The sequence below is a fragment of the Hyperoodon ampullatus genome (genome assembly GCF_949752795.1).
Source record: "Hyperoodon ampullatus genome assembly, chromosome: 8".
NCBI lineage: Eukaryota > Metazoa > Chordata > Mammalia > Artiodactyla > Ziphiidae > Hyperoodon > Hyperoodon ampullatus.
The window spans coordinates 27,700,013-27,724,180 of NC_136921.1; the positions used below are offsets into that span (position 1 = coordinate 27,700,013).

Below are 24,168 nucleotides of genomic sequence, written 5' to 3' on the forward strand. Positions count from 1 at the left end.
TTCACAATTGTGTATTAGTTTCTCCTTTATAACAAAGTGAATCAGTTATACATCTGTTCCCATATCCCTTCCCTCTTGCGTCTCCCTCCCTCCCACCCTCCCTATCCCACCCCTCCAGGTGGTCACAAAGCACTGAGATTATCACCCTGTGCTATGTGGCTGCTTCCCACTAGCTATCTACCTTACGTTTGCTAGTGTATATATGTCCATGCCTCTCTCTCACTTTGTCACAGCTTACCCATCCCCCTCCCCATATCCTCAAGTCCATTCTCTAGTAGGTCTGTGTCTTTATTCCTGTTTTACCCCTAGGTTCTTCATGACATTTTTTTTCTTATATTCCATATATATGTCTTAGCATATGGTTTTTCTCTTTCTCTTTCTGACTTACTTCACTCTGTATGACAGACTCTAGGTCTATCCACCTCATTACAAATAGCTCAATTTCATTTCTTTTTATGGCTGAGTAATATTCCATTGTATATATGTGCCACATCTGCTTTATCCATTCATCCGATGATGGACATTTACGTTGTTTCCATCTCTGGGCTATTGTAAATAGGGCTGCTATGAACATTTTGGTACATGACTCTTTTTGAATTATGGTTTTCTCAGGGTATATGCCCAGTAGTGGGATTGCTGGGTCATATGGTAGTTCTATTTTTAGTTTTTTAAGGAACCTCCATACTGTTCTCCATAGTGGCTGTACCAATTCACATTCCCACCAGCAGTGCAAGAGTGTTCCCTTTTTTCCACACCCTCTCCAGCATTTATTTTTTCTAGATTTTTTGATGATGGCCATTCTGACTGGTGTGAGATGATATCTGATTGTAGTTTTGATTTGCATTTCTCTTCTGATTAATGATGTTGAGCATTCCTTCATGTGTTTGCTGGCAGTCTGTATATCTGATCTTTGGAAAAATGTCTATTTAGGTCTTTTGCCCATTTTTGGATTGGGTTGTTTGTTTTTTTGCTATTGAGCTGCATGAGCTGCTTATAAATTATGGAGGTTAATCCTTTGTCAGTTGCTTCATTTGCAAATGTTTTCTCCTATTCTGAGGGTTGTCGTTTGGTCTTGTTTATGGTTGCCTTTGCTGTGCAAAAGCTTTGAAGTTTCATTAGGTCCCATTTGTTTATTTTTGTTTTTATTTCCATTTCTCTAGGAGGTGTGTCAAAAAGGATCTTGCTGTGATTTATGTCATAGAGTGTTGTGCCTATGTTTTCCTCTAAGAGTTTGATAGTTTCTGGCCTTACATCTAAGTCTTTAATCCATTTTGAGCTTATTTTTTTATATGGTGTTAGGGAGTGATCTAATCACATACTTTTACATGCACCTGTCCAGTTTTCCCAGCACCACTTATTGAAGAGGCTGTCCTTTCTCCACTGTTCATTCCTGCCTCCTTTATCAAAGATAAGGTGACCATATGTGTGTGGGTTTATCTCTGGGCTTTCTATCCTGTTCCATTGATGTATATTTCTGTTTTTGTGCCAGTACCATACTGCCTTGATTATTGTAGCTTTGTAGTATAGTCTGAAGACAGGGAGCCTGATTCCGCCAGCTCTGTTTTTCTTTTTCAATATTGCTTTGGCTATTCGGGGTCTTTTGTGTTTCCATACAAATTTTGAAATTTTTTGTTCTAGTTCTGGGAAAAATGCCAGTGGTAGTTTGATAGGGATTACATTGAATCTGTAGATTGCTTTGGGTAGTAGAGTCATTTTCACAATATTGATTCTTCCAATCCAGGAACATGGTATATCTCTCCATCTATTTGTATCATCTTTAAATTCTTTCATCAGTGTCTTATAATTTTCTGCATACAGGTCTTTTGTCTCCTTAGGTAAGTTTTTTCATGGATAATTTATTCTTTTTGTTGCAGTGGTAAATGGGAGTGTTTTCTTGATTTCACTTTCAGATTTTTCATCATTAGTGTACAGGAATGCCAGAAATTTCTGTGCATTAATTTTGTACCCTGCTACGTTACCAAATTCATTGATTAGCTCTAGTAGTTTTCTGCTAGCATCTTTAAGATTCTCTATGTATAGTATCATGTCATCTGCAAACAGTGACAGCTTTACTTCTTCTTTTTCATTTTGGATTCCTTTTATTTCCTTTTCTTCTCTGATTGCTGTGGCTAAAACTTCCAAAGCTATGTTGAATAAGAGTGGTGGGAGTGGGCAACCTTCTCTTCTTCCTGATCTTAGTGGAAATGGTTTCAGTTTTTCACCGTTGAGGACGATGTTGGCTGTGGGTTTGTCATATATGGCCTTTATTATGTTGAGGAAAGTTGTCTCTGTGCCTACTTTCTGGAGGGCTTCTATCATAAATGGGTGTTGAATTTTGTCGAAAGCTTTCTCTGCATCTATTGAGATGATCATATGGTTTTTCTCCTTCAATTTGTTAATATGGTGTATCATGTTGTTTGATTTGCAAATATTCAAGAATCCTTGCATTCCAGAATAAACCCCACTTGATCATGGTGTATGATCCTTTTAATGTGCTGCTGGATTCTGTTTGCTAGTATTTTGTTGAGGAATTTTGAATCTATGTTCATCAGTGATATTGGTCTGTAGTTTTCTTTCTTTGTGACATCCTTGTCTGGTTTTGGTAGCAAGGTGATGGTGGCCTCGTAGAATGAGTTTGGGAGTGTTCCTCCCTCTGCTATATTTTGGAAGAGTTTGAGAAGGACAGGTGTTAGCTCTTCTCTAAATGTTTGATAGAATTCGCCTGTGAAGCCATCTGGTCCTGGGCTTTTGTTTGGTGGAAGATTTTAAATCACAGTTTCAATTTCAGTGCTTGTGATTGGTCTGTTCATATTTTCTATTTCTTCCTGATTCAGTCTTGGCACGTTGTGTATTTCTAAGAATTTGTCCGTTTCTTCCAGGTTGTCCATTTTATTGGCATAGAGTTTCTTGTAGTAATCTCTCATGATCTTTTGTATTTCTGCAGTGTCAGTTGTTACTTCTCCTTTTTCATTTCTAATTCTATTGATTTGAGTCTTCTCCCTTTTTTCCTTGATGAGTCTGGCTAATGGTTTATCAATTTTGTATATCTTCTCAAAGAACCAGCTTTTAGTTTTATTGATCTTTGCTATCGTTTCCTTCATTTCTTTTTCATTTATTTCTGATCTGATTTTTATGTTTTCTTTCCTTCCGCTAACTTTGGGGTTTTGTTGTTCTTCTTTCTCTAATTGTTTAGGTGCAAGGTCAGGTTGTTTACTCGAGATGTTTCCTGTTTCTTAAGGTGGGATTGTATTGCTATAAACTTCCCTCTTAGAACTGCTTTTGCTGCATCCCATAGGTTTTGGGTCATCATGTCTTCATTGTCATTTGTTTCTAGGTATTTTTTTATTTCTTCTTTGATCTCTTCAGTGATAACTTCGTTATTAAGTAGTGTATTGTTTAGCTTCCATGTGTTTGTATATTTTACAGATCTTTTCCTGTAATTGATATCTAGTCTCATAGCATTGTGGTCGGAAAAGTTATTTGATACAATTTCAATTTTCTTAAATTTACCAAGGCTTGATTTGTGATCCAAGGTATGATCTACCTTGGAGAATGTTCCATGAGCACTTGAGAAAAATCTGTACTCTGTTGTTTTTGGATGGAATGTCCTATAAATATCAATTAAGTCCATCTTGTTTAATGTATCATTTAAAGCTTGTGTTTCCTTATTTATTTTCATTTTGGATGATCTGTCCATTGGTGAAAGTGGGGTGTTGAAGTCCCCTACTATGAATGTGTTACTGTTGATTTCCCCTTTGATGGCTGTTAGTATTTGCCTTATGTATTGAGGTGCTCCTATGTTGGGTGCATAAATATTTACAATTGTTATATCTTCTTCTTGGATCGATCCCTTGATCATTATGTAGTGTCCTTCTTTGTCTCTTCTAATAGTCTTTATTTTAAAGTCTATTTTGTCTGATATGAGTATTGCTACTCCAGCTTTCTTTTGGTTTCCATTTGCATGGAATATCTTTTTCCATCCCCTCACTTTCAGTCTGTATGTGTCTCTAGGTCTGAAGTGTGTCTCTTGTAGACAGCATATATATGGGTCTTGTTTTTGTATCCATTCAGCCAATCTGTGTCTTTTGTTGGGAGCAGTTTTTCCATTTACATTTAAGGTGATTATCGATATGTATTTTCCTATTCCCATTTTCTTATTTGTTTTGGGTTCATTATTGTAGGTATTTTCCTTCTATTGTGTTTCTTGCCTTGAGAAGTTCCTTTAGCATTTGTTGTAAAGCTGGTTTGGTGGTGCTGAACTCTCTCAGCTTTTGCTTGTCTGTAAAGGTTTTAATTTCTCCATCAAATCTGAATGAGATCCTTGCTGGGTAGAGTAATCTTGGTTGCAGGGTTTTCTCCTTCATCACTTTAAGTATGTCCTGCCAGTCCCTTTTGGCTTGCAGAGTTTCTGCTGAAAGATCAGCTGTTAACCTTATGGGGATTCCCTTGTGTGTTGTTTGTTGTTTTTCCCTTGCTGCTTTTAATATGATTTCTTTGTGTTCAATTTTTGACAGTTTGATTAATATGTGTCTTGGTGTGTTTCTCCTTGGATTTATCCTGTATGGGACTCTCTGTGCCTCCTGGACTTGATTAACTATTTCCTTTGCCATATTAGGGAAGTTTTCAACTATAATCTCTTCAAATATTTTCTCAGTCCCTTTCTTTTTCTCTTCTTCTTCTAGAACCCCTATAATTCAAATGTTGGTGCATTTAATGTTGTCCCAGAGGTCTCTGAGACTGCCCTCTGTTCTTTTCATTCTTTTTTCTTTATTCTGTTCTGCAGCAGTTATTTCCACTATTTTATCTTCCACCTCACTTATGCGTTCTTTTGCCTGTTATTCTGCTATTGATCCCATCTAGAGTATTTTTAATTTCATTTATTGTGTTGCTCATCGTTGCTTGATTCCTCTTTAGTTCTTCTAGGTCCTTGTTAACTGTTTCTTGCATTTTGTCTATTCTATTTCCAAGATTTTGGATCATCTTTACTATCATTATTCTGAATTCTTTTTCAGGTAGACTGCCTCTTTCCTCTTCATTTGTTAGGTCTGGTGGGTTTTTATCTTGCTCCTTCACCTGCTGTGTGTTTTTCTGTCTTCTCATTTTGTTTATCTTACTGTGTTTGCAGTCTCCTTTTTGCAGGGTGCAGGTTCATAGTTCCCGTTGTTTTTTGTGTCTGTCCCCAGTGGCTAAGGTTGTTTCAGTGGGTTATGTAGGCTTCCTGGTGGAGGGGACTTGTGCCTGTGTTCTGCTGGATGATCCTCGATCTTGTCTTTCTGTTGGACAGGTCCACATCTGGTGGTGTTTTTTGGGGTGTCTGTGGCCTTATTATGATTTTAGGCAGCCTCTCTGCTAATCAGTGGCGTTGTGTTCCTGTCTTGCTGGTTGTTTGTCATAGGGTGTCCAGCACTGTAGCTTGCTGGTCGTTGAGTGAAGCTGGCTGCTGGTGTTGAGTTGGAGATCTCTGGGAGATTTTCGCCATTTGATATTATGTGGAGCTGTGAGGTCTCTTGTGGACCAGTGTACTGAAGTTGGCTCTCCCACCTCAGAGGCATAGCACTGACTCCTGGCTGCAGCACCAAGAGCCTTTCATCCACACGGCTCAGACTCTGTATTATTCTTTTCTGATCATTCTTTCATTGTATCCCTTCTTGCTTTGTGCAAAACGATTCTTTGTTTTGTACCCGGCCCGCCGTCCCCACAAATGTCATGGCTTCAGCCACCAGGACCCCTCCAGAGCCGGCAGCCTCAGTGAGGCTGCCCTTCCCTCGGGCTCCAGGCACTTCCATGACGGTGGAGGGAAGAGTGTAATATTTTTTAATGTCTTTATTGGAGTATTATTGCTTTACATTATTGTATTAGCTGCTGCTGTTTAACAAAGTGAATCAGCTATACGTATACATATATCCCCATATCTCCTCCCTCTTGTGTCTCCCTCCCACCCTCCCTATCCCACCACTCCAGGTGGTCACAATGCACTGAGCTGATCTCCCTGTGCTATGTGGCTGCTTCCCACTAGCTATCTATTTTACATTTGCTAGTGTATATATGTCAGTGCCACTCTCTCACTTAGTCTCAGCTTACCCTTCCCCCTCCCCATGTCCTCAAGTCCATTTTGTACATCTGCATCTTTATTCCTGTCCTGCTCCTAGGTTCTTCAGAACCATTTTTTTTTTTTTAGATTCCATATACATGTGTTAGCATATGGTATTAGTTTTTCTCTTTCTGACTTACTTCTCTGTATGACAGTCTCTAGGTCCATCCACCTCACTACAAATAACTCAATTTCATTTCTTTTTATGGCTGAGTGATAGTCCATTGTATATATGTGCCACGTCTTCTTTATCTATTCATCTGTTGATAGACACTTAGCTTGCTTCCATGTCCTGGCTATTGTATATAGTGCTGCAATGAACATTGTGGTACATGTCTCTTTTCGAATTATGGTTTTCTCAGAGTATATGCCCAGTAGTGGGATTGCTGGGTCATATGGTAGTTCTATTTTTAGTTTTTTAAGGAACCTCCATACTGTTCTCTATAGTGGCTGTATCAATTTACACTCCCACCAAGAGTGCAAGAGGGTTCCCTTTTCTCCACACCCTCTCCAGCATTTATTGTTTGTAGATTTTTTGATGATGACCATTCTGACCCCCGTGAGGTGATACCTCATTGTAGTTTTGATTTGCATTTCTTTAATGATTAGTGATTTTGAGCATCTTTTCATGTGTTTATTGGCAATCTGTATATCTTCTTTGGAGAACTTATAATGTAATTCTAATCAGAATCCCAGAATGATTCTTCTTTTGGTACAAAGTTATTCTAAAGTTTATCTCAGAATGAAAATGTTGAATAGCCAATAAAATTTTTAAAAGATCAGTAAGGTGTCAGATATCGAAATATAAAGGTATAATCATTAAAACATTGTGATGCCCATGGAATCCAAGGGAACTAAATAAAAAAAGCCTAGAGACAAACCCAAGGATTCATTTTATGGTAAGAGTGATATTTCCTGTTAGTGTGGAAAAGATAGCCTAGGCAATAAATAACAATAAACAATTCTTATGAAGCATTCCTTATATGCCAGTACAGTACTAGTTGAAAGGCTTTGTATGTGTAAATTGTTTTAATCTGTACAACCCTGTAAGGTAGGTATTATGATTATTTTCTCCTGGACTAGCTTTTCCCAAATCACATTTGAGTAGTAGTAGAGGCAGGATTCAAATCCAAGCAGTCTCTCTCAGAGTTAATGCTTTAAACAACTAAGTTTGTCCTGTAATCAGTGGCATTAAGTAATGACTTTTTGGGAAAATAAAATGAGTTCTGTACCTCATACAGCACATTAAAACAAATTTAAGATGGATGACCATAAATACATTCCAGATAGATTAAAGAGGTAAATGTTAAAAATGGTATCTTAAAAGAATTAGGAGAAAAACTAGGTGTAGTCAATGATAATAATGAAAATGCTAACAATCACTAACATGTACTTGAGCACTTATGTGCCAGTCACTGTCCTAAATGTTTCTCCTTTTTCCAAGTACATTAATATTAGACATTTTAATCATCAGTTCTGGCAAGACTGTGTATTAAAAACAGGACCCTAAAATATTTCAGGTGCAATTAATTGATACAGGCCTTTTGGGAAGTACTGTGAAATGTATTACAAAGCCTTTACGTGTTTTTTTATAAGCTCATTGAGAAAAAAATAAACTTGTGTACTTGTTCACAATAAGTGTTTGCTAAACTGTTAACTCTGTACTCTGATCCAACAGATCCATTTCCAAGAACCTAGTCTAATCCTAAATATGAAACCACCTGTATTCACAAATACATTTATCTTAACATTATTTGTGGTAATGAAAAATTAAAGACAACTTGAAGAGGACAGTAGGAATGTGGTTAACTGTTTATCACAGTGGAATATACAGCTTTTTAAAGGATCATAAAAGTTCATCTAAGGATGGAAACATTTATCAAAGAATGTTAAGTGATATTAAAGGACAAATGTTTTACTTCTATGGATGGTACAATTATAACCATGTAAAAATGTTTAAACTTGTATCAGCCAAATGCAATGTACAGGCCTCTTGGGGATCCTGATTTGAACAACTCGGCTGTACACACACACACACACACACACACACACACACACACACAATTTTTGAGACAGAAATTTGAACATGGACTGGCTGTTGCATATTAATTATTGTGTTAGATGTAATGCATGTGGTTACATAAATACATGTTTTATCTGTTAGTTTATTAGAGATTCAAGCTGACACATAATGTAGATAAGATATGATGTCTGGGATGTGCTTTAAAATACTACAGCAAAAAAAAAAAAAAGCTTGTGGGCGAGAGAGAAAACAAGATTGGTCACCAGCATTCGTGATGCTGAATGATAGGTACAGGGGAGTTCATTATTCCATTTTCCATTTGTGTTTCTTGAAAATTTTCCACAGTCAAAAGTTAGAGAAAGAAAAAAATCAAAGCACTAAGGCAAGAAAAAATTGCCTATGCTTAGGATAAAACACTAAAGAAATACAGGGAAATATATGTTATGTTTACTTTTCATGATTTAATTCTACTTGGAAGTTATCCTGAGACTAAAATTTTTTTATTTAAAAAATGTGTGCATGAAGATGATTATTTTAAGAATGTCCATAATACAAATAATATCATGATGATAACAAGTAGCACCAACAGCTAGGGAATAGTTAAATGATACTGTCTCTAATCAGGAATGTTAGGTGACCATCTGAAAACATAACAATGATTAGTGAGTTACCAGATTTTAAAAAATAGTTATACATATATCCAAATAAAATCATTACATTTGAAATATTAATATGAAATATATGTATATGACTGAAAGGGAATATGCAAAAACAAAGGTAATTATATTTCTTCTAATGTTGCTCTATTATTTATCTGACTTTAAAAACTGGGGCAGTGTACAGGAGTTCCCTGGTGGGCTAGTGGTTATGATTCCAGTCTTTCACTGCCATGGCCTGGGTTCAATCCCTGGTCAGGGAACTGAGATCCCACAAGGCGCAACCAAAAAAAAAAGGGGGGGGCAGTGTAAATGCTAGGCACAAAATTATTAGTGCTGTATCAATAATGTAGTGACATGTTAGTAATGGGAAATTAAAAGCTAGGAAATGGAAGACATTTGAATTGAATGCTACAGTAACATTAGGCACATCAATGAAGTACTTTTTTGTATACCAGTCTCTCCTCCCCTATTTTCTTCATTCCCTACCACTCCCAATCCAAATAATAAAGTATTAATTAGGTTTCATTCCATATCCGTCTTAAACAGCTGGCCATTAATTTTTCTTTCCTACAGAATTAAGTAAAACTAGAGTCCAACATTTATTGAGCACCTACTCTGTGCCAGGTAGACGATTAGTTGCTGAAAAATCAAAGGCGAGTCACAGGAAATAAAAGAAATTATAATGTGATGGGGAAGCAGACACACAAATGACTATTAAATGATGTTAAGGGTACAGACATGATAAAAATATTCTTAGAAAGGGGGAAGGGGAGTGTATAACTCTGCCTAGCAGAAGGTAGAGGAAGAGGAAGAGAAGTTAAAGGTGATGGGAAAAGAGCAAAAAGAGGAACTTCAGAAAGATGGTGATGCCAAGTATGGCTTTAAATACTTAACTGGAATTTAGAGGAAGAGTCAAATTTTCCAAATCATTGTTTCTCAAGTTTTAATGTGCAAATTACTTTGGTGATATGGTTAGAATGCAGATTCTGATTCAGAAAGTTTCGAATGGGGTCTGAGATTTTATATTTCTAATAAGATCCCTGATGGTTCAAATACTGTTGGCCCATATTAAGTAACAAGCTTTTAAAATGGAAAAAAATCACATATCTTATCATGGAGCCATGAAACAATGTGATGTGTTCAAGTATATACAAATAGCCTGGTATTCCTGTAGGGCAAATTGTATGAAAGTAAATAGATGTTTTTGTGCTTTACCTCAGAGCTTGGATTTATCCTATACTGTCCTTTAGAGTTAGCGATTATGACAGACTGCTGACTTCAGGTAACAAGAAAGTAGGGAAAAGACAAACTGAAGAATTGATTAGTTGCCAATTGTGAGGAGATACCAAAGCCAACTTAAGGGCCTATACTCATCAAAATATTCAAAGTCATGAAAGACAAGATAATGGAACTATTTCAGATATGAGATTACTTTAAAGAGACCTGCCAACTGAATTGAGAGTGATCAGGATTTTCTGTAAAGAACATTATAGGACTAATTGGTGAAATTTGAATGAAGTCTATAGTTAGCTAATAGTTAATTATTAACTTCTTGGTTTTGATAGTTGTGTGGCTATGTAAGAGAATGCCCTTGTTTTTGAAAAATACATATTGACATATTTAGAGTAGAGAAGCATCATGTCAGGATTTCACTGGCATTCAGAAAGATGAAGCCAACATGGTAAAATGTTAACATTTGGGGGATCTGAGTAAAAAATATATGGGACTTCTTTGTATTACTCCAAGTTTTCTGTAAGTCTGAAATTATGTCAAAATAAAGTTTTATTTTCTAGAGTGCACAGAGAGAGGAACAATAGCACAACCCACACAAGTCAGAACCCTAAGGCTCAGCCTTCTTCACCCACACTTCCTCGTATCTAAACCCCATTATCTGTGTGAACTTATGCTTCAAACCAGCTTCTCTATATTTCTACCAATTTCAGTCTAACTTAATGATCCCTTATCTATACTGCTGAAATAGCCTAATCAACTTTTATTTCCCTTCAATCTCTGCAGCAATTTATATTTTCAAAAAGTAAATCTAATTATGTCACACCTGCTTCCCATCCCCATCCTTTAAAATATTTGACAGAGGGAATATTCTTTAACAGAGTACCCCTAAAGCCCTACTTACATAGGCTGTTTCCTACCTGTTTGTGGTTTTCACCATGCTTCCTTACTCTATGCTACCTGGCTGCTGTTCCCTGGTGTTCCCTGTTCCCAAATTTTTCCTGTTCCCTGGTGCCTCGGGCCTTTCTACCATTCTCTCTTCCTTGCCCTTACTATCCATCAGCTGTTTCTGTTCATATTTTGTAATCTAACACTTTATCTGGGAAGCCTTTCCTAGAGCTCTCTTACTAGTTATACTCAGTATCTCTTATCAATAGTACTTCTGTTTTCTATCACACATTACTTGCAGTTTTTGAGAATGCCTATAAACTACATCAGGGGCATGGTCCATGCCTGTTCTTGCTCACCACTGTGTCCCCAAGGTATAACACAGTGCCTGGCATATAACTGGCTCTCTATAAAGTTATCAAATGTATAAATGAAAGGGAAGGCAGGAGACAGGAGAGATGCTGGGCCAAGATGTATCTTAAAATGGAATTCAGGAGAAGATTTGGGTAAGTGAGAACTGAAAGACTGGGAGGGTTATCATCAGGACAGGTGAAGAGAAGGTGTGAGTTACACTCTAAATTGCCATGCATCAAGAGTCCACTACAACCTTACAGACACCAAAGAGTAAAAGGAGGAAAGTGTAAAGAAAACTTTTGAGTAAAATTAAATTAAAAGCATCACTTTAGTGAAGGTTAAGGTTTCTCATGTGCTTTTACAAGACAAGGGGGGTGGTGAGTTCCTTTTAGAAGAGATGTGTTGAAATTTGCCTGGTATTTGCTTTAAAATAGTCTAGAAAACGAGTGGACACTATTGGAACACCAACACATGCCAGGTATATATACATTTTAAAACCTAACAATTCTAGCTACCCCATTGTAGAAATGAGTTTAGAATTGTCTGCCATCTTATTTTGCTATTTAACATCTTTCTCTGCATTCTTTTTTTTTTCTTTTTTTTTGCGGTAAGCGGGCCTCTCACTGTTGTGACCTCTCCCGTTGCAGAGCGCAGGCTCAGCGGCCATGGCTCACAGGCCTAGCCACAGCATGTGGGATCCTCCTGGACCGGGGCATGAACCCATGTCCCCTGCATTGGCAGGCGGACTCTCAACCACTGCGCCACCAGGGAAGCCCCTTTCTCTGCATTCTTTATCTTGGATGGCAAGAAATCTTGAGGGCTACCTTAGAATTCTGTTTACTGTTTTTCATGAGGGCTTTAAAAAGTTGCCATTGTTTTTTCCTGCATCTGCTTTTGCTTTCTGGCAATCTGATTCTCATTCCTTTGCAGTAATTTTCCCCTTCTCTGGTAACTTTTAGGATGTCTTCATACTTATGTGCTATATATTTCTTTTTTCATTTGCTTTGATGCTGAAGTGAGTTATTGAAATATCAGAGTTAATATCATTGTGTAAAATATTTTGGCTATCATTTCTTCAAATATTACATCCCATTCATTCTATTCAATCCTTTGTTAACCTATTTTGGTTTGTCCTTTTTTTCTTTTTTTCATATTTCCATCACTCTATTCCTTTGAGTTGTGGAATTACTTTTCCAATCCAATGATCTTGACTTTTAGATATGACCATTCTGTTATTCAGGGCAGTGAGCAATGATTTTCTCAATTTCAACAATTATACTTCCCATTTCTGAGGTCTCTTGGCCTTTTGCCTCTTTCTCTTGGCAATATTAGTTATTTTGAAGACCTGTAAATCTGTATTCTGTGAACCCATTAACTATTTCTTGAGATGGTTCTTCCATTTGTTGTTTGTACCTTTTCTTTGTTTTATGCTACTGATATTCAGATTTTTGGAGTTTTGTGTTCTCATCTTTAAAGTTGATATTCACCATTACAACTTCTGCCTGATTTTTATGGGATCCTTCTCATGGAAGAGGTAGAAATTTGCACTCTCTACTGTTTTCAGAGGCAGTTATGGATGGGCAGGACATGTTTCAAACAAAGTGGGGCACCTGGGCGTTGCCTTATCTACCCACCCATCCATTTCTCTACTGAAGCCTCAAGGACCCTGGTGAGGTGTTGGCAGGTTGGCAAGTGTAGTCATTCTCTTAGTTACTGCAGGTAATTCTTTCTTTCCTCCAGGTCTGGAACTCCTTCGATTTTGATCACATTTTTGTGGCAGTACTTTCCCATGTGCTTTTGCAGTTTGCTTTTCAAATTTCCTAAGATATTAGGCTTTCAGAGATTGCTCACAAATTCCACTCTACTTAAAAGTTCCTTTTTTTGCATGCTAATATGGATGTAAATGTGCCGATCTGTGCATCTGTGTATAAAAATTTTGACTATCATTTTTAGGGGGTTTTGCCATCTTGAAACCTGAGTCCCAGTCACTGTTGGTAGGCCATACTTTTTTTTCTCAGTGTTGGTGAGAATTTGGCACTTAGGCCTTCATAGATTTTCCCTATCTTTCCACATCTCCAAACATTTCAAAAAAAAAGCCAATTTAGTTATTAATCCAGTAGTGGAAATATGGCGTTCAGATAGAGCAACAGTCATGGTGAAACTAACATTTATTGCATACTTATGCCAGATATCCTTCTAATGACTATTACAGGAATTTATTTATTTATTTTTACATCTTTATTGGAGAATAATTGCTTAACAATGGTGTGTTTCTGTTTTATAACAAAATGACACACTTATACATATACTTATATTCCCATATCCACTCCCTCTTGCGTGTCCCTCCCACCCTCCCTATCCCACCCCTCCAGGCGGCCAGAAAGCACCAAGATTATCTCCCTGTGCTATGCGGCTGCTTCCCACTATCTATCTACCTTACTTTTGGTAGTGTATATATGTCCATGCCTCTCTTTCGCTTTGTCACAGCTTACCCTTCCCCCTCCCCATATCCTCAAGTCCATTCTCTAGTAGGTCTGTGTCTTTATTCCTGTCTTACCCCTAGGTTCTTCATGACATTTTTTTTCTTCTTAAATTCCATATATATGTGTTAGTATATGGTATTTGTCTTACTCTTTCTGACTTACTTCACTCTGTATGACAGACTCTAGGTCTATCCACCTCATTACAAATAGCTCAATTTCGTTTCTTTTTATGGCTGAGTAATATTCCATTGTATATATGTGCCACATCTGCTTTATCCATTCATCCAATGATGGACACTTAGGTTGTTTCCATCTCCGGGCTATTGTAAATAGGGCTGCTATGAACATTTTGGTACATGACTCTTTTTGAATTATGGTTTTCTCAGGGTATATGCCCAGTAGTGGGATTGCTGGGTCATATGGTAGTTCTATTTTTAGTTTTTTAAGGAACCTCCATACTGTTCTCCATAGTGGCTGTACCAATTCACATTCCCACCAGTAGTGCAAGAGTGTGCCCTTTTTTCCACACCCTCTCCAGCATTTATTGTTTCTAGATTTCTTGATGATGGCCATTCTGACTGGTGTGAGATGATATCTCATTGTAGTTTTGATTTGCATTTCTCTAATGATTAATGATGTTGAGCATTCTTTCATGTGTTTGTTGGCAGTCTGTATATCTTCTGTGGAGAAATGTGTATTTAGGTCTTTTTTTTTTTTTTTTTTATTAGTTTCTGCTTTATAACAAAGTGAATCAGTCATACATATACATCTGTTCCCACATCCCCTCCCTCATGCATCTCCCTCCCTCCCACCCTCCCCATCCCACCCCTCCAGGCGGTCACAAAGCACCGAGCTGATCTCCCTGTGCTCTGCGGCTGCTTCCCACTATCTATCTACCTTACGTTTGGTAGTGTATATATGTCCATGCCTCTCTTTCCCTTTGTCACAGCTTACCCTTCCCCTTCCCCATATCCTCAAGTCCATTCTCAAGTAGGTCTGTGTCTTTATTCCCGTTTTACCCCTAGGTTCTTCATGACATTTTTTTTTTTTTAAATTCCATATATATGTGTTAGCATACGGTATTTGTCTTTCTCTTTCTGACTTCCTTCACTCTGTATGACAGACTCTAGGTCTATCCACCTCATTACAAATAGCTCAGTTTCGTTTCTTTTTATGGCTGAGTAATATTCCATTGTATATATGTGCCACATCTTCTTTATCCATTCATCCGATGATGGACACTTAGGTTGTTTCCAGCTCCGGGCTATTGTGAATAGAGCTGCAATGCACATTTTGGTACATGTCTCTTTTTGAATTATGGTTTTCTCAGGGTATATGCCTAGTAGTGGGATTGCTGGGTCATATGGTAGTTCTATTTTTAGTTTTTTAAGGAACCTCCATACTGTTCTCCATAGTGGCTGTACCAATTCACATTCCCACCAGCAGTGCAAGAGTGTTCCCTTTTCTCCACACCCTCTCCAGCATTTATTGTTTCTAGATTTTTTGATGATGGCCATTCTGACTGGTGTGAGATGATATCTCATTGTAGTTTTGATTTGCATTTCTCTAATGATTAATGATGTTGAGCATTCTTTCATGTGTTTGTTGGCAGTCTGTATATCTTCTTTGGAGAAATGCCTATTTAAGTCTTCTGCCCATTTTTGGATTGGGTTGTTTTTTTGCTATTGAGCTGCATGAGCTGTTTATAAATTTTGGAGATTAATCCTTTGTCAGTTGCTTCATTTGCAAATATTTTCTCCCATTCTGAGGGTTGTCTTTTGGTCTTGTTTATGGTTTCCTTTGCTGTGCAAAAGCTTTGAAGTTTCATTAGGTCCCATTTGTTTATCATTGTTTTTATTTCCATTTCTCTAGGAGGTGGGTCCAAAAGGATCTTGCTGTGATTTATGTCATAGAGTGTTCTACCTATGTTTTCCTCTAAGAGTTTGATAGTTTCTGGCCTTACATTTAGGTCTTTAATCCATTTTGAGCTTATTTTTGTGTATGGTGTTAGGGAATGATCTAATCTCATACTTTTACATGTCCCTGTCCAGTTTTCCCAGCACCACTTATTGAAGAGGCTGTCCTTTCTCCACTGTACATTCCTGCCTCCTTTATCAAAGATAAGTTGGCCATATGTGCGTGGGTTTATCTCTGGGCTTTCTATCCTGATCCACTGATCTATCTTTCTGTTTTTATGCCAGTACCACACTGTCTTAATTACTGTAGCTTTGTAGTATAGTCTGAAGTCAGGCAGCCTGATTCCTCCAGCTCCGTTTTTCGTTCTCAAGATTGCTTTGGCTATTCGGGGTCTTTTGTTTTTCCAAACAAATTTTGAAATTTTTTGTTCTACTTCTGTGAAAAATGCCAGTGGTAGTTTGATAGGGATTGCATTGAATCTGTAGATTGCTTTGGGGAGTAGAGTCATTTTCACAATATTGATTCTTCCAATCCAGGAGCATGGTATATCTCTCCATCTATTTATATCATCTTTAATTTCTTTCATCAGTGTCTTATAATTTTCTGCATACAGGTCTTTTGTCTCCTTAGGTAGGTTTATTCCTAGATATTTTATTCTTTTTGTTGCAATGGTAAATGGGAGTGTTTTCTTGATTTCATTTTCAGATTTTTCATCATTAGTGTACAGGAATGCCAGAGATTTCTGTGCATTAATTTTGTATCCTGCTACTTTACCAAATTCATTGATTATCTCTAGTAGTTTTTTGGTAGCATCTTTAGGATTCTCTATGTATAGTATCATGTCATCTGCAAACAGTGACAGCTTTACTTCTTCTTTTCCAATTTGGATTCCTTTTATTTCCTTTTCTTCTCTGATTGCTGTGGCTAAAACTTCCAAAACTATGTTGAATAAGAGTGGTGAGAGTGGGCAGCCTTTTCTTGTTCCTGATCTTAGTGGAAATGGTTTCAGTTTTTCACCATTGAGGACAATGTTGGCTGTGGGTTTGTCATATATGGCCTTTATTATGTTGAGGAAAGTTCCCTCTATGCCTACTTTCTGCAGGGTTTTTATCATAAATGGGTGTTGAATTTTGTCGAAAGCTTTCTCTGCATCTATTGAGATGATCATATGGTTTTTCTCCTTCAACTTGTTAATATGGTGTATCACATTGATTGATTTGCGTATATTGAAGAATCCTTGCATTCCTGGAATAAACCCCACTTGATCATGGTGTATGATCCTTTTAATGTGCTGTTGGATTCTGTTTGCTAGTATTTTGTTGAGGATTTTTGCAGCTATGTTCATCAGTGATATTGGCCTGTAGTTTTCTTTCTTTGTGACATCCTTGCCTGGTTTTGGTATCAAGGTGATGGTGGCCTCGTAGAATGAGTTTGGGAGTGTTCCTTCCTCTGATATTGTTTGGAAGAGTTTGAGAAGGATGGGTGTTAGCTCTTCTCTAAATGTTTGATAGAATTCGCCTGTGAAGCCATCTGGTCCTGGGCTTTTGTTTGATGGAAGATTTTTAATCACAGCTTCAATTTCAGTGCTTGTGATTGGTCTATTCATATTTTCTATTTCTTCCTGAGTCAGTCTTGGTAGGTTGTGCATTTCTAAGAATTTGTCCATTTCTTCCAGGTTGTCCATTTTATTGGCATAGAGTTGCTTATAGTAATCTCTCATGATCTTTTGTATTTCTGCAGTGTCAGTTGTTACTTCTCCTTTTTCATTTCTAATTCTACTGATTTGAGTCTTCTCCCTTCTTTTCTTGATGAGTCTGGCTAATGGTTTGTCAATTTTGTTTATCTTCTCAAAGAACCAGCTTTTAGTTTGGTTGATCTTTGCTATCGTTTCCTTCATTTCTTTTTCATTTATTTCTGATCTGATCTTTATGATTGTATTTAGGTCTTTTGCCCATTTTTGGATTGGGTTGTTTGTTTTTTGTCATTGAGCTGCATGAGCTGCTTATAAATTTTGGAGATTAATCCTTTGTCAGTTGCTTCATTTGCAAATATTTTCTCCCATTCTGAGGGTTGTCGTTTGGTCTTGTTTATGGTTTCCTTTGTTGTGCAAAAGCTTTGAAGTTTCATTAGGTCCCATTTGTTTATCTTTGTTTTTATTTCCATTTCTCTAGGAGGTGGGTCCAAAAGGATCTTGCTGTGATTTATGTCATAGAGTGTTCTGCCTATGTTTTCCTCTAAGAGTTTGATAGTTTCTGGACTTACATTTAGGTCTTTAATCCATTTTGAGCTTATTTTTGTGTATGGTGTTAGGGAGTGATCTAATCTCATACTTTTACATGTCCCTGTCCAGTTTTCCCAGCACCACTTATTGAAGAGGCTGTCCTTTCTCCACTGTTCATTCCTGCCTCCTTTATCAAAGATAAGGTGACCATATGTGCGTGGGTTTATCTCTGGGCTTTCTATCCTGATCCACTGATCTATCTTTCTGTTTTCATGCCAGTACCACACTGTCTTAATTACTGTAGCTTTGTAGTATAGTCTGAAGTCAGGGAGCCTGATTCCTCCAGCTCCATTTTTCGTTCTCAAGATTGCTTTGGCTATTCAGGGTCTTTTGTGTTTCCATACAAATTTTGAAATTTTTTGTTCTAGTTCTGTAAAAAAAGCCAGTGGTAGTTGGATAGGGATTGCATTGAATCTGTAGATTGCTTTGGGTAGTAAAATCATTTTCACAGTGTTAATTCTTCCAATCCAAGAATATGGTATATCTCTCCATCTATTTGTATCATCTTTAATTTCTTTCATCAGTGTCTTATAATTTTCTGCATACAGGTCTTTTGTCTCCTTAGGTAGGTTTATTCCTAGATATTTTATTCTTTTTGTTGCAATGGTAAATGGGGGTGTTTTCTTGATTTCATTTTCAGATTTTTCATCATTAGTGTACAGGAATGCCAGAGATTTCTGTGCATTAATTTTGTATCCTGCTACTTTACCAAATTCATTGATTAGCTCTAGTAGTTTTCTGGTAGCATCTTTAGGATTCTCTATGTATAGTATCATGTCATCTCCAAACAGTGACAGCTTTACTTCCTTTCCGATTTGGATTCCTTTTATTTCCTTTTCTTCTCTGATTGCTGTGGCTAAAACTTCCAAAACAATGTTGAATAAGAGTGGTGAGAGTGGGCAACCTTGTCTTGTTCCCGGTCTTAGTGGAAATGGTTTCAGTTTTTCACCATTGAGGACGATGTGGGCTGTGGGTTTGTCATATATGGTCTTTATTATGTTGAGGAAAGTTCCCTCTATGCCTACTTTCTGCAGAGTTTTTATCATAAATGGGTGTTGAATTTTGTCGAAAGCTTTCTCTGCATTTATTGAGATGACCATATGGTTTTTCTCCTTCAATTTGTAAATATGGTGTATCATGTTGATTGATTTGCGTGTACTCAAGAATCCTTGCATTCCTGTAATAAACTGCAGTTGATCATGGTGTATGATCCTTTTAATCTGCTGCTGCATTATTTGCTAGTATTTTGTTGAGGATTTTTGCATCTATGTTCATCAGTGATATTGGCCTGTAGTTTTTTTTCTTTGTGACACACTTGTCTGGCTTTGGTATCAAGGTGATGGTGGCCTAGTAGAATGAGTTTGGGAGTGTTCCTCCCTCTGCTACATTTTGGAAGTGTTTGAGAAGGATAGGTGTTATCTCTTCTGTAAATATTTGATAGAATTCGCCTGTGAAGCCATCTATTCCTGGGCTTTTGTTTGGTGGAAGATTTTTAATCACAGTTTCAATTTCAGTGCTTGTGATTGGTCTGTTCATATTTTCTATTTCTTCCTGATTCAGTCTTGGCAGGTTATGCATTTCTAAGAATTTGTCCATTTCTTCCAGGTTGTCCATTTTATTGGCATAGAGTTGCTTGTAGTAATCTCTCATGATCTTTTGTATTTCTGCAGTGTCAGTTGTTACTTCTCCTTTTTCATTTCTAATTCTATTGATTTGAGTCTTCTCCCTTTTTTTCTTGATGAGTCTGGCTAATGGTTTATCAATTTTATCTTCTCAAAGAACCAGCTTTTAGTTTTATTGATCTTTGCTATCATTTCCTTTATTTCTTTTTCATTTATTTCTGATCTGATGTTTATGATTTGTTTTCTTCCCCTAACTTTGGGGTTTGTTGTTCTTCTTTCTCTAATTGCTTTAGGTGCAAAGTTAGGTTGTTTATTCGAGATGTTTGCTGTTTAAGTTGGGATTGTATTGCTATAAACTACCCTCTTAGAACTGCTTTTGCTGCATCCCATAGGTTCTGGGTCGTTGTGTCTCCATTGTCATTTGTTTCTAGGTATTTTTTTATTTCCTCTTTGATTTCTTCAGTGATCACTTCGTTATTAAGTAGTGTATTGTTTAGCCTCCATATGTTTTTAGTTTTTACAGATCTTTTCCTGTCATTGATATCTAGTCTCACAGCATTGTGGTCGGAAAAGATACTTGATACAATTTCAATTTTCTTAAATTTACCAAGGCTTGATTTGTGACCCAAGATATGATCTATCCTGGAGAATGTTTCATGAGCACTTGAGAAAAATGTGTATTCTGTTCTTTCTGGATGGAATGTCCTATAAATATCAATTAAGTCCATCTTGTTTAATGTATCATTTAAAGCTTGTGTTTCCTTATTTACTTTCACTTTGGATGATCTGTCCATTGGTGAAAGTGGTGTGTTAACATCCCCTACTATGAATGTGTTACTGTCGATTTCCCCTTTTATGGCTGTTAGTACTTGCCTTATGTATTGAGGTGCTCCTAAGTTGGGTGCATAAATATTTACACTTGTTATATCTTCTTCTTGGATCGATCCCTTGATCATTATGTAGTGTCCTTCTTTGTCTCTTCTAATAGTCTTTATTTTAAAGTCTATTTTGTCTGATATGATTATTGCTACTCCAGCTTTTTTTGGTTTCCATTTGCATGGAATCTTTTTCCATCCCCTCACTTTCAGTCTGTATGTTTCTCTAGGTCTGAAGTGTGTCTCTTATAGACAGCATATATATGGGTCTTGTTTTTGTATCCATTCAGCCAATCTGTGTCATTTGGTGGGAGCATTGATTCCATTTACATTTAAGGTAATTATCGATATGTATGTTCCTATTCTCATTTTCTTGTTTTGGGTTTTTTTTTTTTTTTTTTTTTTTTTTTTTTTTTTTTTGGTCTTTTCCTCCTCTTGTGTTTCCTGCCTAGAGATGTTCCTTTAGCATTTGTTGTAAAGCTGGTTTGGTGGTGCTGATTTCTCTTAGCTTTTGCTTCTCTGTAAAGCTTTTAATTTCTTCATCAAATCTGAATGAGATCCTTGCTGGGTAAGTAATCTTGGTTGCAGGTTTTCTGCTGAAAAATCAGCTGTTAACCTTATGGGGATTCCCTTGTGTGTTATTTGTTGTTTTTACCTTGCTGCTTTTAATATGTTTTCTTTGTATTTAATTTTTGACAGTTTGATTAATATGTGTCTTGGCATATTTCTCCTTGGATTTATCCTGTATGGGACTCTCTGTGCCTCCTGGACTTGATTAACTATTTCCTTTCCCATATTAGGGAAGTTTTCAACTATCATCTCTTCAAATATTTTCTCAGTCCCTTTTTTCTCCTCTTCTTCTTCTGGAACCCCTATAATTCGAATGTTGGTGCATTTAATGTTGTCCCAGAGGTTTCTGAGACTGTCCTCAGTTCTTTTCATTCTTCTTTCTTCTGCTCTGCAGTAGTTATTTCCACTATTTTATCCTCCACGTCACTTATCCGTTCTTCTGCCTCAGTTTTTCTTCTATTGATCCCATCTAGAGTATTTTTAATTTCATTTATTGTGTTTGTAATCTTTGCTTGATTCATCGTTAGTTCTTCTAGGTCCTTGTTAACTGTTTCTTGCATTTTGTCTATTCTATTTCCAAGATTTTGGTTCATCTTTACTATCATTATTCTGAATTCTTTTTCAGCTACACTGCCTATTTCCTCTTCATTTGTTAGGTCTGCTGGGTTTTTATCTTGCTCCTTCTCCTGCTGTGTTTTTCTGTCTTCTCATTTTGCTTATCTTACTGTGTTTGGGGGTCTCCTTTTTGCAGGCTGCAGGTTCATAGTTCCCCTTGCTTTTATTGTCTGTCCCCAGTGGCTAAGGTTGGTTCAGTGGGTTGTGTAGGCTTCCTGGAGGAGGGGACTAGTGCCTGTGTTCTTGTGGGTGAGGCTGAATCTTTTCTTTCTGGTGGGGAGGTCCCTGTCTGGTAGTGTGTTTTGGGGTCTTTGTGGCCTTATTATGATTTTAGGCAGCCTCTCTAATGGGTGGCGTTGTGTTCCTGTCTTGCTAGTTGTTTGGCATAGGGTGTCCAGCACTGTAGCTTGCTGGTCTTTGAGTGAAGGTGGGTTATGGTGTTGAGATGGAGATCTCTGGAAGGTTTTCACTGTTTGATATTACGTGGAGCTGGGAGGTCTCTTGTGGACCGGTGTCCTGAAGTTGGCTCTCCCACCTCAGAGGCACAGCTCTGACTCCTGGCTGCAGCACCAAGAACCTCCTCAATTTAGGATGATTCGTTGTCTGTTCATGTATTCCACAGATGCAGGGTACATCAAGTTGATTGTGGAGCTTTAATCCGCTGCTTCTGAGGCTGCTGGGAGAGATTTCCCTTTCTCTTCTTTGTTCTCAGAGCTCCAGGTCTCAGTTTTGTATTTGGACCCGCCTCTGCGTATAGATCACCGGAGGGCGTCTCTTCTTCGCTTAGACAGGACAGGGTTAAAGGAGCAGCCACTTCGGGGAGTCTGGCTCACTCAGGCCAGGGGGAGGGAGGGGCACGGAGTGCGGGACGAGCCTGCAGCAGAGGCTGGCGTGACGTTGCACCAGCCCAAAACGTGCTGTGCACTCTCCCAGGGAAGCCGTCCCTGGATCCTGGGACCCTGGCAGTGACGGGCTGCACAGGCTCCCCGGAAGGGGGCCGTGGACAGTGACCTGCGCTCCAACACAGGGCTCTTGGCGGCGGTAGCAGCAGCCCCAGCGTCCCACGCCCGTCTCTGGGGTCCGCGCTTTCAGTCGCGGCTTGCGCCCATCTCTGGAGCTCCTTTAAGCAGCGCTCTTAATTCCCTCTCCTTACTCACCAGGAAACAAAGAGGGAAGAAAAAGTCTCTTGCCTCTTTGGCAGGTCCAGACTTTTTCCCAGACTCCCTCCCGGCTAGCTGTGGTGCATTAGCCCCTTCAGGCTGTGTTCACGCCAACAGCCCCAGTCCTCTCCCTGCGCTCTGTCCGAAGCCCAAGCCTCAGCTCCCAGCCCCGCCTGCCCCGGCAGGCGAGCAGAAAAGCCTCTCGGGCTGATGACTGCCAGTCAGCACCAATCTTCTTTGTGGAAATCTCTCTGCTTTGCCCTCCGCACCCGTTGCTGTGCTCTCCTCTGTGACTCGGAAGCTTCCCCCTCCGCCACCCGCAGTCTCCGCCTGCGAAGGGGCTCCTAGTGTGTGGAAACGTTTCCTCCTTCACAGCTCCCTCCCACTGGTGCAGGTCCCGTCCCTATTCTTTTGTCTCTGTTTATTCTATTTTCTTTTGCTCTACCCAGGTATGTGGGGAGTTTCTTGCCTTTTGGGGGGTCTGAGGTCTTCTGTCAGCGTTCAGTAGGTGTTCTGTAGGAGTTGTTCCACGTGTAGATGTATTTCTCATGTATCTGTGGTGAGGAAGTTGATCTCCGCGTCTTACTCTTCCGCCATCTTTCCCGGAAGTTGACCACAGGAATTCCTTTAATCCTCACAATCTGACAATAGCTCCTATTATCCCTATTTTACAGATAAGGCAACTTAGGCACAGAGATATTAAGTGACTTAAAGTTTAAAAAAAATTCATTGCTTTAAAAAAGTGAAAGAATGGTGCTAGGCACTGTCAGATTGATGAAATCTGGTCATTGCTCTCAAGAGATCCCAGTCTGTTGTATTCTTTAATCTTACTTAGTCCTGAGTTGTTTCCAGATTTAAGGCAAGCAGGAACTAACTTAAGTATTCAGATCATATTCAGCCAAGATTTACAGATCTGAACAAATCTTCTCTGTAAAATTCTGTAATTTAGAAGACTGTGAGATCACCTTTCCTCTTCATCCTCTTCAAATAATGGAGCAACTATAGGAACTTGGGCACTTCCTGAAGATGTTTTTATGAATCTTACTTTGGTTATTTTCAGCTTAGGAGTATTTCATCTTCGTATGTAAGTATTTACTTTATTATATATAATTTTGAACTGGTATATTAATATTCTGCAATGTTACAAAGTAAAAAGAGGTTAACATGCTCATTATATTTGTGTTAAGGAACTAAAACTTCACATTTTTCTTTCCTTTTCAGTACATAATACTTCTCTGAATCAATGGAGAAATGGATATTCTCCTATATGCAAGCCTCAAATGAGGTCAGAATCTTCTGAACAGCTGTTACAGGGAAGAAAGAAAAGACACTTGAGTGAAACAGCATTAGGTAGGTTAAAATGAGGACAGGAGCAGTAGTACTAATAACTGAAAATAAAA

The 24,168-nt window shown here is 38.1% G+C and overlaps 1 protein-coding gene across 1 annotated transcript in view; it reads left to right on the forward strand.

Annotated features, from left to right (window-relative positions):
• Positions 1-24,168, forward strand: part of KANSL1L (KAT8 regulatory NSL complex subunit 1 like) — a gene marked incomplete at both ends in the record, with an annotated part of 162,329 nt that overhangs the window by 129,819 nt on the left and 8,342 nt on the right. The window contains 1 exon segment of the mRNA XM_079710263.1: positions 23,990-24,118. Within this exon segment, the coding sequence (XP_079566389.1) occupies positions 23,990-24,118 (129 nt within the window).